The sequence below is a fragment of the Scyliorhinus canicula genome, chromosome 9, assembly GCF_902713615.1.
Source record: "Scyliorhinus canicula chromosome 9, sScyCan1.1, whole genome shotgun sequence".
Lineage (NCBI taxonomy): Eukaryota > Metazoa > Chordata > Chondrichthyes > Carcharhiniformes > Scyliorhinidae > Scyliorhinus > Scyliorhinus canicula.
In genome coordinates, this window is record NC_052154.1 from 11601709 (window position 1) to 11617366 (window position 15658).

The following is a 15658-nucleotide window of genomic DNA, read 5'->3' on the forward strand; positions in this document are numbered from 1 at the left end:
TGAGCACTTAAGGGCCTCTGTTGGATCAAGGAGGGACTCTCAGTTTGAGGCCTTGACCATCCCAGCGTAAAATCGCTGCATGATCAGGGCGGGAACCCAGAGGGAATCTCGTTCCGTCAATGCCACGTCCCACCCACCACCACCCCCAGCCTGAAAACCTGCCATTGGGAGGGGGCGCAAAATGGAAAGCTTGATACAAAGTAAGTATAAAGTAAGTCTTTTCTATCACCACTGTCCCACCTTCAAAAACTCTTAAAAACCAATTTCTCAGAACCACCCTTAAAGATAACTAAAGATAACTAAGGTTGGTCATCGAGAGAGCTGGATTGGGGAACTAATAATAAGAAATAAGGAAATGGCGGGGTGCAGTGAACAGATATTTTGTGTGTCTTCACTATAAGCCACAAATAACACCACATCAATCATTGTAAATCAAGAAGTTAAACTAAGCAAGAAGTTCAAAACAGTTACAATCACCAGAGAAAGGGTGCTGAGAAAATTATTGAAACTAAAGGCTGACAAGTCTCCAGGTCCTAATGGACTTTCTCCCAGGGTCTGAAAAGAATAGGCTGCCGAGATAGCAGACACATCGGTTTTAATTTTCCAAATTTCCCTCCATGCTGGAAAGGTCCCATCAGATTGGAAAAGAATAAATGTAACTCCCCACTTCAAGAAAAATAGGAGACAGAAAGCAGGAAACTACAGGCCAGTTAGCTGCCCATCTGACAAGGAAAATGTTCGAATCTATTATTAAGGAAATCATAGAAGAGCACTTTAAGAATCTTAATGCAATAGGCACCGTCAACATGGTTTTGTGAATGGGAAATTGACTAATGTATTGGAGTTTTTGAGGAAGTAACAAGCAACGTGGATAAAGGGGAACCTGGAGATGTGGTGTGCATGCAACTCCATAAGGCATTTAACAAGATGCCACATCAACAGTTACCACACCAAGAAGACCTCATGGTGTAGCGGGTAACATATAAGCATAGAAAGAGGATTGGTTAGCTAACAGGAAAAACAGAGTGGAGATAAATGTGTCATTTTCGGGTTGGCTAGATCTGATGAGTGGCATGCCGTAGAGATTAGTGTTGGAGCCTCAACTATTTACAACCTACATCAATGCCTTGGATAAAGGGATTGAACGGATGATTGCCAAATTTAGTGAGAACACAAATATAAGTCGCAGGGTAAGTTGTAAAGATGACATAAGGAGTCTGCAAAGGAATACAGACAAGTTAAACAAATTGGCAAAGATTTGGCAGCTGGAATATAAGGTGGGAAAATGTGAACTTGTCCACTTTAGCAGGAAGAATAGCAAAGCAACATATTATTTCAATGGAGTGAGATTGTAGAACTCTATTGTACGGAGCGATCTGGGTGTCCTGGTACATGAGTCACAAAACGTTAGCATGCAGGTAGAGTGGGTGATTGGGAAGACAAATGGAATGGTGGCATTTGTAGCAAGGGGAATAAAATTAGGGATGCTTTGCTCAGTTGTACAGGGCATTGGTGCGACCACAGCTGGAGTACTATGTACAGTTTTGGTCTCCTTATTTAAGTAATTCTATAATTGCATTAGAAGCAGCGGAGAGAAGGTTCACACAACTGATTCCTGGGATGGGGGTAGTCATCTTAAGAGGAAAGGTCGGACAGGTTGGACCCGTATCCATTAGAGGTTAGGAGAATGGAGATGTGATCTTCTTGAAACGCAGAAGGTCCTGAGGGAATGAGCAGGGTGGATGCTGAAAGGATGTTTCTCCTTGTGGGAGGGACAAGAACTAAGGACAAGGTTAAAGAATAAGGGCCAGGATTCACCGTAGTGGGTCTGTCCCGCTACCGCGGCGAGCGAGGACCGAGGATTTGCCGCTCAATCAAATCTCCCATCCACTGCAGTGGCACCGGAGAATCCCGCTGCCGTGAATGGACAGAGAATCCCATCCAAGATGGACCCGTTTAAGACGGACATGAGAATATCTTTCTCAGAGGGTTGTTAGTCTGCGGAATTTTATTCCCCAGAGACCAGAGGAGGTCTGTTCATTGACTATTTGTAAGGCCGAGCTAAACAGGTTTCTGACTGACACGGGTATAGAGGGTAGACAGGAAAGGTAAAAGCCACAATCGGATGACAAGCCATGATCTTATCAAATGACAGACCAGGCTCGAGGGGTCAAATGATCTACCCCAACACCTAATTAGTATGTTTATATCAGCCAGGGCTTCGGCTCCACCCTGAACACTCCCAAGTGGCAGCACTGTAACTTTTATGATAGAATTGTAATGATATGTATATAGGCAAGCGAGTGAAGGGTTTATTATTACATCTCCGTGTAATTCAAACACTAGAGGGCACCACCATTTCTCTGGATATAAATCAGACCCCCTGGGAATGCTGGGTAGTTAGTGAAGGAGACAACCTGACAACAGCACTAAAAGAGTATTAGATTAGAGAGAGTTAACATGAGGATATTACTAGTGACTATTATATTATTGATTACTGCTAGACAGATTCAATATTACTTTATTATTAACTATAGCTCAGCAGCATGGGCGAACTTCATTTAATTAATCGTTATACATTAAAGTTTTATTTCAATCTAATGATTGGTGGATTCTTTGTCATCAACTCGACTGATCATTCTGGAACAAAAGACAAAAACACGATATATTACCACCAAGGGTAATATAACAAGAACTACCTTCGACATGTTATTATGCGAGGGCATGATGCCTGATAAAGTTGAAGAGGCTGCTGGCATTCATTGTTTGGGTTTACTCATGAAGAACATCAATTAGGATCTGAAGAGCTGGTGCAGCTACAGTTAACCAAAATCAGAGCAGATGCCTGGAAAGTGGGTCAAAAGGAGAACAAAGATCACTTACTTATGTCCAGATTCGTGAGCAATGGTAAAAGCTAGGCCAAGGCCTGTGTCTTCATTGATGGTACAGCTGCGGTACTTGCTGCACATTCCACTTATCGGAGCAAAGCCTACAAAACAAATCCAAATTTCAGCAACCCCCCAGAAACAAACAGGCACAGGCAAAACTGCGCACACCTCCAATCCAGATTGAGTTCCGACCCCTCCGGACTGTGCTTGAACTGGGGAGTGGAAGCGGTCCTGCAGTGTTCTTTCCACCCTCCCTTCTCCACACACGTTCTTCCTGCAGTGAGCTACCCTGCTGTTCAATACAGCTCTGCCCAGCAACGTCAATGATGACTGCACTGAATCGCTTCCTCCACTGATCTAACACATCAGCTGAGGCTGGAGGCCGACTGATACGACAGGCAAGAATTTTCATTCAGATGAAAATATAAAAATAGCCAGAAGTGGCACTGCATATCGCATAAGCTATCGGACATGGCCAGATAAGATCGATGCACTCTTTTTCACTCCTGTCCCCAACTTTACCTTGTGTTTTATATCTTTCCTTTTCTGTATTGCATCTTCCACTTACCTCATTTGGCTGCACTCTCACTGCCGCCTATCGAGGCTGTCGGCCAAACCCCACCATGAACTTGAGATAGTCAATGCTAACGGCTCAGTGCATTGCTAACAGAGTGCTGCACTGTCGGAAGTACTGGCTGGAGTTCTCCGGCTGTTCGCTGGCAGGGGGAGAGTATCTGGTCTCGCCAGCCGCGCACCCATGTCCACGGGTTTCCCGGAGTTGTGCGGTGGCTTCAACGGGAATTCCCGCTGACGGTGGTGGGAACAGAGGATCCCGCAGCCAGCGAATGGCGCGCCGCCTCCCACTGCCAATAAACACATGGCTGGGAGGCTGGAGAAATCCTCGGAGTGTCTTTCAGGTGAGACATTAAAGCAATGCCTTTCCGAACAGTTGAGGTGAATGTAAAAGATCCTGTGGCACTATTTGAAGCAAGGCAGTTCTTCTGCTATCCTGGCCAAGATTATAATAATAATAATCATCATCTTTATTGTCACAAGTAGGCTTACATTAAAATGAAGTTACGGTGAAAAGCCCCTAGGCGCCACATTCTGCCATTTGTTCGATACACAGAAGGAGAATTCAGAATTCACATCTAAGTTGTGAGGGAAGATACCTTTTTTGTAAATATGTTATTAAAGCTTGGCAAAGGCAGCATTTACTGCCCATTCCTTGTGAACAAGGTGGGGAGCGTCCTTCATGAGCAGCTTAAGTTTCAGACAGCCAAATGGTTTGCTATTCCATGTCATGTGAGATTGAGTCACATGTGGACCGAACGGGGAGGGTAGCAGCTTTCTCTCCATGAAGGACAGTCGTTATTCTTTGGAGTTTTTAATGATGATCCAATAGTATCAGAATGTGGGCTTTCCTGGCCGTTCACGCTGGTGGGATCTGACGGTCCCGCCGATGGTGTACCCCCACCATGGGTTTTGTGGCGGCGTGAGGTGCGTTCAAATGGAAACTCCGTTGGCAATGGGGGGGGGGGGGGGGGGGGGGGGGGGGGGGGTGAAGTAGAATATCAAGTAAAAGATTCCGAGGGGAAGGAACTTTTCTCTGTTAGATTTGACCAATACCATTCTTTTAATTCCAGATACTTCTTTCAAACTAAACTCAAATACGCAAACTGCCACGCTGGCAACTGAACTCATGTTCTCTGGATGATTCATTCAGTAACATAACCTCTGATTTGTTGACAATCTACTCCATTACAGCAGTACTGATTCTATCCTTTCCCGCTCAACCTCCAGTCGCCCAGGACGACTGTAGTCAATTACAAGAGTCAGTATGGTCATCATGGCAGAGGTCAGCGAGCTCAAAACACATCCGCGATTCTAGACGGTGTGGTCAAATCCCACCATGGTGGCTGGGGAACTGAAATTCAATGAAATAAATCTGGAATATGAAGTTAGCTGCAGTTACCAATCACCGTCAGATTGCTGTAGAAACCCATCTTGTTCACTCACATGGGGGAAACCTTCCATCCTTGCTTGATCTGGTTTACACATGACTTCAGGATCCATAGCAATGTGGTCACCTTCTGAAATGGTCCGGCAAACCACTCAGTTGTATTCAAGAAGGCAAAGCACCAGCATCTTTGCAGGGGCAAGTTGGGATGAGCAAAAAGGTGCTGGCCTCATGAATTAATTAATAAAAATCCTTTGAGCCTTCAGTGTTTGAATTAAGCACTCTTGACACAGTTACCTGCAAAAACAGTGAGAAAGTCACCTGTGGGGTGCTCTGCAAGCACGCGTTGCTTACCCAATGTATCACAGGGTTCATTTTTCCAGGAGCAGATGTCCAATCCGGTCAGTAAAACAGCGTGATCGTGCCGCTTGCCGTTCTTTTCCAATAGCCCAGACTGCCACTGGCAGAAACTGTTCAACGATTGGTCTGCATGATGGTTGATCACCAACCCAGGCTGGAAGAAGAAACCAACACAAGCCCATTTTTAAAAATTTCACAATTGCTTCTGTGACTGCGACAAGCGTTAATTGTTGTTACAGTTCCCGTCTACACCAAAGGCAATTTCAGGTGCAATCAGCTGAACACAACTGCGCGCCGCACATATTTTGACAGCTTTGTCTAGTTAGCTCCTTCGTCTACTGGAGGCTGTCAGGCACGTCACACAAATGGCCAATCTTCATGCATGAGCTCACAAGGTGAGTGTAGGGAACATAACTGACCCAAGAGAGGACTTTGTAATTGAATTGATCACCCACAAACACGTGCACAGACCCATCTCTTCTGACTAACTACAACGGAAGCGCAATGGAAGTCCTCTCTCCATCTACAGGCATGCAACACATGCACGAGGATATGGAATACTGCAAACGACTTACGAGGGTACACTAAGCTTGCCCAATACCAATCTTCACCTCTCATAAGCGTCAATATCTATCAAATATTCAGGCACTCCCCCATCGGAGTTGTCTAAAATCAACTACCTCTGCGGGCATTCTGTTCCAGTGCCAGGGGTGACTCCGTGAGGAGCAGTCTTGCATCCGAGTGAGACGGCCATGAGTTCAAGTCTAACACTAGAGCATGGCAACACTACACTGGAAAAGATGTTGTCCAGTGGATAGAATGGTAAACTGCCCTCTTCAGTTGAATGTTAAAGGCCCCTGACACTACTTGAAGATGAACAGCAGGGAGATCCTCTCAATGTTATGGACAATACTTCAGCCAACATTACTAATGAAGTAACTGGATTTCAAAAATACTTCAACGGCTGTGAAGCACTTTCGGAGATCCTATGATCATGAAAGGTGCTGCAGAAGTGCAGGGGTTTTTTTTTGTCATAAATTCATCACTTTCTGATTGCTGCTTGACCTTCCCTCTCCTGAGCTGTGACTAATATTCTCCTCTGTAGAGTTAGTGATAATCTCAACACGCTATGGTTAGGGTTTGGTTTAACTGTGTCTCTTCAACTATAGATCAGAACGTAAGAGCATGAAAACAACCTACTGGATCCTGCTCCAGAAGTAACAGGCTCACAACCACAATCTTTATGTCACTTCCGATGGTGCCATCTTTGAAAAGACTGGAAACCTGTTGGGAAAAAAGTCAACGCATCAGTGCCTCGAATTCCATACACATTATAGCATAGCAAGCAACCATTCAACCTGGGAACCAGTGGGGAAAACATAAACAGAGATGCTTGTGACTATTTGAGGACCATCATCTCAGCCCCAGGACTTCACTGTAAGAGTTCTTCAGGACAGTGCACTGGCCCAACCATTTTCAGCTGCTTGCCTGCATACAACAAGACATGGGCAACATTCACGCTTGGGCTGATAAGGGGCAAGTCATCGTAATGTTGCATATTTCCATCTCCAAAAATACGGAATCTAACTACTTCCTCTTGATACTCAATGTGATTGTGATCACCAAACCCCCCGTCATCAACAACCTTGGCATCACAATTGACCAGAAACTTAACTGAGCATGCCACATAAATATCATGGGTACAAGAGAAAGTAAGAAGCTTGATGTTCTGCAGCCAACAACCTATCTCCTGGCTTCCCAAAGCCTATCCACCATCCACAAGGAGCAAGACAGGAATGTGACGGAATACTCTCCAATTACCTGGATGAGTACCGTTCCAATAACAGTCAAGAAGCTCAAAACCATCAAAGACAGCCCATTGATTGGCACCCCACCCACCACCCTAAGCATTAACCTGCCACACCACAGGAACAGTGGCTGCTGTATTCACCATCTACTCGATGCACTGCACCAATTCACCAAGGTACTGTCGACAGAATCTTCCAAATACACCACCTCTACCGTCTAGGAGAATGGGCACATGGGAACACCATCTCTAAGTCACACACTAATCTAACTTGCAAATATGATCATCGTTGGATCAAACTCCTGGGACTCTCTACCTAACAGATAAACTGCAGCGGATCAAGGAGGCAGCTCACCACCACTTTCTCCAGGGCAATTAGGGATGGCCAACAAATGCTGCTCTTTGCCAGTTTCACCCACATCCCATGAACAAATAAAAGAAGTCTGACCCCTTGTTTGTATTTTACATCACCCGCTGTTACCAGAGTCCGAAACAACCCTCTCATGGACTGATGGGCTTATGGACTGATCTGATCTCTTCACACATCTTCTCTATTGAGTGGTACTACACTCCTGTATGCTTCACCTGATGCCTGTGTCTATGAATTTACTTTGTGTATTTTATGTTTACCCTATTATGTATTTTCTTTTCATGTACAGGATGATGTTCTGCACGCAGAACAATACTTTTCACTGTACCTCAGTACACATGACAATAAACCAATCCAACCCAATCCAATCCAATCCAAATCTTAGTGTAACCCTATCTGTGGCGGTTGTAAAATGAAGTCTGCAGGCCTCAGAGGTTCAAACAAATGAAGAGCTTCATTAGAAGGTGTTAGCGTTACAGGTTATGTTACACCGCCCGTTTGACTGTGAAAATCGCCGATGATGTCATCCAATTACACCACGTGATCGGTCTCTTAAAGTACTCCTGTCCTACCGCAAGGTTGCTAGTGAGGATACACGAGAAATACCAAGAATACACAACACTTGCCTACCTTTCAATCAAAGGTTGCTGACACAATACAACATTAACAATCAATCAACAACATCAGTCAATACGTCAGATACTTCAGAGGCCGTCGTTGTCTATGTGGTTGTCGGGAAAATTCATATGAGTCTTTTCGGGCTCTTAATTCACAATCTTCCAATCTCTGGAGTGCGGCACTTAGATTGTGGAGATGTTCTTCCTCATTCTTTCCAGTAACTAAGATGTCACCTCAGTAGCACTGGACTCCGTCTAATCCGCTTAAAATGTGGCAATAGCTCGTTGGATGAACGCTGGTGTGGAAGTGATGCCAGTGGTCATCTTTTATATTGAAACAACCCTTCGTGTGTGACAACTGTCAAGCACAGTTGTGAATCTAGATCCACGTTCATTTTAAGATATGCTTAACTGAGATCAATTTCACTTTCGTGTTGGACTCCGGCCAATGTGTCAGCAATCAAAAGCAGAGGATACTGCTCTGCACACAGCACAGGATTAATATTAACTCAAGAAATCACCACAAATGCATACAGGTCTGTCTTGCTCATCACGGGCACAATTGTCACGGCCCAATCACACACGTTAACAGGTTCTAGTACTCCTGTTTTGACCAGCCATTTAAATTCTGCCTCTACCTTGGGTCTGATTGCATGTGGCACTGATCTAGCCTTTGAACATCTCACCTTACTTTCTTCCTGGATCTTCAGCTTTACCGAGATATCCTTCGTGTTTCCCAGCTCACCGTTGAAGACAATGACATGTTGCTTCAAGATTTTGAGTAGGTTTGATTCAGAATCTGCCATGAGATTTAACTTGGCCCAATTTAATCTGATAGTTTCCAGCCAAGTTCTTCCCATTAGTGCTGGATAATTCCCTTTGACTATGTGCAAGCAAAAATCTGCTGCCTGTCCATCTAATTGGAATGTAACATCAATATGGCCCCTCAACGGAACCATTTCCCCAGAGGGTGGCATGGTGGTTAGCACTGCTGCCTCACAGCGCCAGGGACCCAGGTTCAATTCTGGCCTTGGCTGACTGGCTGTGTGGAGTTTACACGTTCTCTGTGACTGTATGGGTTTCCCCCGGGTGCTCCGGTTTCCACCCACAGTCCAAGATGTGCAGGTTAGGTGGATTGGACATGCTAAAATTGCTCCTTAGTGTCCAAAGATATGCAGATTAAGTGGGGTTACGGGGATAGGGCGAGGGAGTTGGCCTAGTTAGGGAACTCTATGAGAGGATCAATGCCAGACTTGAATGGTCACCTTCTGCGCTTTAGGGATTCTGTAGGTTTTTAACACTATCTTCGGGGCTTGCAGAGCATGCCAGAGCTTTTCTTGATAAACAGTTGCTGGTACCAATGTAATGGCTGCCCTAGTGTCCAGCTCCAACTTCATAGGCTGACCATCCAGTGATCTGGTAGCAGTTTGTTTCACCAGCAATAGCCAATAACTTATGGCAAGTGGGAGTCTGTGTCTGTGTTCCAGTTTCCGCCAACATCTTCTCAATTATTGTGGTCAAGCTCAACTGGAGTGCTTCTTTGGCGGCTAATTCCATGGATACAGCGACCTCCAAAGCTTTCTATAAGGTCAGGTGGATTTTGGTTAACAACCACTTTTGAATTGCTTCACTCCATAAACCGCAGACTGATCTATCTCTGATGGTATCATTCAACACATTTCCGATTTTGCAATGTTCATCCAGTCTTTTCAGGGTCACCACAGACTGTGCGATCGATTCATCTTCTTCTTGGTTGAACTTATGAAACTTACACCTTTCTGCGATGACTAAAGTATTTGGTGAATAGTGGCCCTGCAGTATTTGCACTACTTCATCGTAGGTTTTCCTTCCTGGTATTTCTGGCTGTACCAGACTCCTAAGAAGGTCAGACCCCCCCCCCCCCCCCACCCCGTGTGTACGATGTGCCACAAATTGTAAGAACCACTTTGTTTCCATTATTCCTAAAACAAGGCAAACCTGAGCTCAGCCTGTTTTCCTTTTGTGTTTTACAACATCCCAGCTCTAAATTTGTTGTTGCAGGGTACTCGCTACTCACGATACTGATACAGGTCGATTCAGGCAGAACACATGGCGAGCATCTTTCCAAAGGTATTTTCTTTGGATTCCCTTGATGGTTTTTCGGTTTCTCCAGTGGCTCCAACCGTTGTTTGGCGTCTGACCAACTTTCGTGCAGTGGCAATTTTAATTATTTATTTTTCTTTTCGGGTGCCAACAAACACCTGTTCAACATTTTTTTTGGGGGGGGGGTGCTACAAATGCTGTTCGCCGACCTCGTCGCCAGTTTTTATCTGGTAGTTTTAAAATCAAGTCTGCCAGCCTCAGAGGTTCAAACAAACAAAGAGCTTTATCAGGAGATGCTAACACGACAGGCTACACAGGGGAGGAAGTGCGTAGTTGCATTGGGATTGGACTAATAATCCAGAGACTCAGGGTAATGCTCCGGCGACCCTTGTTCGAATCCCACCATGGCAGATGGTGAAATTTGAATTCAATAAAAATCTGTTTTTGACAGATGACCATGAAACCATTGCTGATTGTTGTAAAAAAAAAATCTGGTTCTCTAATGTCCTGTGTCCTAACTAGGTCTGACCGACAAGTGACTCCAAGTTTACAGCAATGTGGTTGACTCTTAATTGCCCTCAGGAATGGGCAATGAATGCTGGCCCAGCCAGCAACGCCCACATCCCACATTTTGAAACTGCCTACGCAAATGGCCGATGATGCCATGTGATTGGTCTCTTAAAGTTCCACTGCAGGGCTGCTATTGTGAAAACACGAGAAACACCAAGACTCCACAACACTAATGGCATTCCTTTTTATTCCTTTTCCAACTCGTGGAATTATCTGGCTTTCCTTAAATGTGTCAACATTATTCACTTCAACTGCTCATGTGGTAGCGAGTTCCACATTCTCAGCATTCTTGGAGCAAAGCAACGTTCCCTGAATTCACTGGATGCATTTATTGAAATACCTCGTATTTAAGTCCCCTTGCTCCTCTATGTCTACCCAAGCAAACCCTTTCATAATTTTAAACATCTCTTTCAGGTTGCCTATTGGCCATCCCCTTTCGGTAGAACAGAGGCTCCAGCAACACTGGGCAGAATTCTCCGACCCCCCCGGGGGGGTCGGAGAATCGCCCGGGGCCGGCGTCAATCCCGCACCCCGCCGTGTCCTGAATTCTCCGCCCCCCGAGATTCGGCGGGGGGGAATTGCTCCGCGCCTGTCGGCGGGCCCCCCGCGGTGATTCTCCGGCCCACGATGGGCCGAAGTCCCGCCGCTGACAGGCCTCTCCCGCCAGCATGGTTTAAACCACCTCTCTTACCGGCGGGTTTGGCGGTGCGGGCGGGCCCTGGGGTCGTGGGGGGGGAGGGGGGGTGGGGGGCGCGGGATGGTTTGACCCACGGTGGCCTGGCCGCAATCGGGACCCACCGATCGGCGGGCGGGCCTGTGCTGTAGGGGCACTCTTTTTCTTCTGCCCCCGCCATGGCCTTCACCATGGCGGAGGTGGAAGAGACCCCCTCCCCTGCGCATGCATCAGTATGACGTCAGCAGCCACTGACGCACCGGCACAAGCGCGGACATTTTTATTTATTTATTTATTTATTTATTTATTAAATTTAGATTACCCAATTATTTTTTCCAATTAAGGGGCAATTTAGCGTGGCCAATCCACCTACTCTGCACATTTTTGGGTTGTGGGGCGAAACCCACGCAGACACGGGGAGAATGTGCAAACTCCACACGGTCAGTGACCCAGAGCCGGGATCGAAACTGGGACCTCAATGCCGTGAGGCGGTTGTGAAAACCACTAGGCCACCGTGCTGCCCGCATGCGCGGACATACGCCGGCCGGTGAAGTCCTTTCTGCCCCGGCTGGTGTGGCGCCAAAGGCCGTTCACGCCAGCCGGCAGAGTGGGAACCACTCCGGCGCGGGCCTTGCCCCTCAATGTGGCCCCTAAAGAATTCCGCACCTTTGGGGCGGCTCGACGTCAGAGAATCCCGGTCACTGTTCTTCCTGATGCATTTGCAACAACGTTCAATGCTGAGCTACAACAGGGAAGCGGGGAGGGGGGAAAAGAGTAACGGCAGAACAAAAAGGCAAAACACCACGAATGCTGTAAATCTGAATTTTTTTTAAAAATGCTGGAACAACCCAGCAGGCCAGGTAGCAGCTACGGAGAGAGAAACAGGGCTAACGTTTCGGGTCAAGTGACCTTCCAGCCAAATGACAGGAAGTGGAGAGTTCTTAAGACAGTACAAGGGAGGGAGGCGAGGAAAGAAAGGAAAGGAAGCCCTGTGGCGGGGAGAAAGAGATTTGATAACAAGGAATTACATGGTGCAAATATAAAACAATTTCGAAAGAAACATAAAAATGTATTTCATGTAAAAAATAACAGCATCTGCTTCATGCCCGGGGAAGATCCAATGGAGCAATTATGAGCTGTCCCCCGGTGGTTAAATAAATCACACAAAGACGTTGTCAGCAGTGGTATTCTGCTTATAGTATGAACCCCGGGGGGGGAAATATTTTGACACATTTAAATTTTATAATTTAAAGGTTTGCTCAAGTAATTTCCCCACATGTCTCGGTAAAGAATATATAGTAATTTTCAACATATTTGGCACAATATATGACCAAAAAAATGGATTTCCTCACCCAGTGGCAATAATGCAGGATTTCCGTGCCTCCAGACCTCTCCAGTGATGTTCTAGGAACTGAACTGAAGGAGGCCATTCAGCCCCCAAACCTATTCCACCATTCAACCATAGAAACATAGAATCCCTACAGTGCAGAAGGAGGCCACTCGGCCCATCGAATCTGCACCGACCCTCTGGAAGAGCACCCTAGCTGGGCGCAGTCCCCCACCCTACCTCTGTCACCCCACCTGACCTTTTGGACACTAAGGGGCAATTTTAGCATGGCCTATCCATCTAACATCCACATCTTTGGACTTGTGGGAGGGAACCGGACCGGCACGCGGAGGAAACCCACGCAGACCTGGGGAGAAAGTGCAAACACCACACAGACAGGCACCCGAGGTTGCAATTGGGCCCGGGTCCCTGGGGCTGTGAGGCAACAGTGCTAACCACTGTGCCGCTGTGTTGGATCCGTGCATCTCAACACCGTGCACTTGCCTTCGTTCATGTAGGACCATAGAATTCCTACCGCGCAGAAGGAGGCCATTCAGCCCATCGAGTCTGCACCGATCCTCTGAAAGGGCACCCTACCTAAGCCCAAACCCTACCCTATCCCCATAACCCCACCTAACCTTCACGTCCCAAGACACTAAGGAGCAATTAGAATGGCCAATCCACCTAACCAGGACTTCTTTGACCTGTCCTTTGTCAACCTTGTCCACAAATTACTCAGGGTGGAATTTTCCATTCTGGCGACGAGGTTCGGTGGTGGGTGGAATAGTGGGTGTGCGGTGAAGCAGTGAGCCCATGCACTCTTGGCGAATCTCGTGGTCTATCCTGCTTTCACCTACTGGAGTCAAGGTCTCTGGCGCGATATTTAAACAGCATCCGGTCAGACATTCACTCATGAGGGGCTGGTTTAGCACAGGGCTAAATTGCTGGCATTGAAAGCAGACCAAGGCAGGCCAGCAGCACGGTTCAATTCCCGTACCTGCCTCCCTGAACAGGCGCCAGAATGTGGCAATGTGGGGCTTTTCACAGTAACTTAATTTGAAGTCTACTTGTGACAATGAGTGATTTTCTGGGCAGCACGGTAGCATGGTGGTTAGCTTAAATGCTTCACAGCTCCAGGGTCCCAGGTTCGATTCCCGGCTGGGTCACTGTCTGTGTGGAGTCTGCACGTCCTCCCCCTGTGTGCGTGGGTTTCCTCCGGGTGCTCCGGTTTCCTCCCACAGTCCAAAGATGTGCGGGTTAGGTGGATTGGCCATGCTAAATTGCCCGTAGTGTCCTGATAAAAGCAAGGTTAGGGGGGGGGGGGGGGGGGGGGTTGTTGGGTTACGGGTATAAGGTGGATACGTGGGTTTGAGTAGGGTGATCATGGCTCGGCACAACATTGAGGGCCGAAGGGCCTGTTCTGTGCTGTACTGTTCTATTGTCTTCTATTGTCTATTGTCTCATCGCAAACCAGAGCTCCATCACTTCCTGCAGAGTACTTGTGCCTGCAGCTTGTGTTGGTGAAGCTGGCAAAATGTGAGCAACCACATCCCAGAAGATACAAGGGTACCTTGTGCAATTGCACAGGAAAGTGATGTGGAAAGGGGCTGAGGAGTTAAAGGTGATGAAGGAGTTGAGAAGGGTGTCACAGGGGGAGTGGCCCTTGTGGAAAGGTGATGGGAGGGGGGGGCAGGGCAAGGGAAAGATGTTTTCCATGGTGACATCATGCTGAAGTTGGCGGGAATGACAAATGGCTCATCCTAGATACGTGATAGAACCATGTTGGGTCCAGTGCCCACCATTGTGAACATGTTGTTTCATGTTCACCGGGCTCTTGAGCTTCTACGGTACCTTTCTGCTCTAGCCCTTGCTTCCACTTGCCCTGTGCCAAGCAGCAATGGATGAGAGACATTTCCAAGGCAGAGTTCCTGCCGCCTGCTTTATCGATGCCTCAAAGGATGAATGAACAGATTGAAATAAAACATTAAGTGAGCATGTCCTATACAGGCTTCCCTCCATCTCAAAATCAGCAGGCAAATGCTAAGCCCTTCACCTGGGCTTCATCTCGACATGGCATCCCCAACCTACCTCTTCCAGGTAAAGGACATCCTGCAAGACCAGGGATGGGTATTCCTCCCATTCATGGAAACATTGCTCTTTGACCAGGGTGATGAAAGTCATGTGCAACAGCCTCAGGTGGACACTGTTCCGCTTGTCTCCACCACCCTCGCGACTCCACAGAGAGATCATTGTCTTAGCAGCATAAAAAGACCAACTGCATGGATCCCTAGTCCACTGACTCCCACAGCAACCTCGACTACAACGTCTCCCACTTTGCTTCCTCTAAGGCTCCATTCCATTATCCACATTTCTTCACCTCCGTCACATCTGTTCCGATGACGCCACCTTTGAAAATGGCGGTTCTGACATGTAATTTTCCTTCACTGAGGTTTCCCACTGTGGTTGACAGGGCACTCAATTGGGTTCGACCCATCTCAGGCTCAAGGAGTCGAATGGCCTATTTTTGCTCTTATTTCCTTTGTTCCTATGTGAAACACCTCAAGCCTTCAATGTGCCTTTCAAGTCATGCCAAGCTCCACACCGGGTGTATCTGCATTGTGTCTCACCCACCTTCTCCTCTGTACATAGAACATATAGTGCAGAAGGAGGCCATTTGGTCCATCGAGCCTGCACCAACCAACGTAAGCCCTCACTTCCACCCTATCCCCGTAGCCCAATAACCCCTCCTAAATGTTTTGGTTACGAAGGGCAATTTATCATGGCCAATCCACCTAACCTGTATGTGCAACCTCAGCTCAGTAGAGTCCCATACACTGTGTGTCCATTGCTTTGAAACAGGAATGATTGCTCCTCTCTTCCTATTCTCCGTGACCGCAGGGTGCAGCGAACGGGTCTCTCCAAAAATAGAACTGCTCAACTGAATGACTGACTCACTAGTTTTCTCCCAATTGCTTTTGGTGACCAAATGTCTGACCTCAAGTCA

At 47.0% G+C, this 15658-nt stretch overlaps 1 protein-coding gene across 1 annotated transcript in view; it reads right to left on the bottom strand.

The window, feature by feature from the left end:
* Window positions 1-15658, bottom strand: part of adamts18 (ADAM metallopeptidase with thrombospondin type 1 motif, 18) — a 277450-nt gene that overhangs the window by 162319 nt on the left and 99473 nt on the right. The window contains exons 6-8 of the mRNA XM_038806242.1: window positions 6409-6492; window positions 5203-5362; window positions 2884-2989 (exon numbers count right to left, since the gene is read on the bottom strand). Of these exons, the coding sequence (XP_038662170.1) occupies window positions 2884-2989; window positions 5203-5362; window positions 6409-6492 (350 nt within the window). The remainder of the gene's footprint in view (window positions 1-2883; window positions 2990-5202; window positions 5363-6408; window positions 6493-15658) is intronic.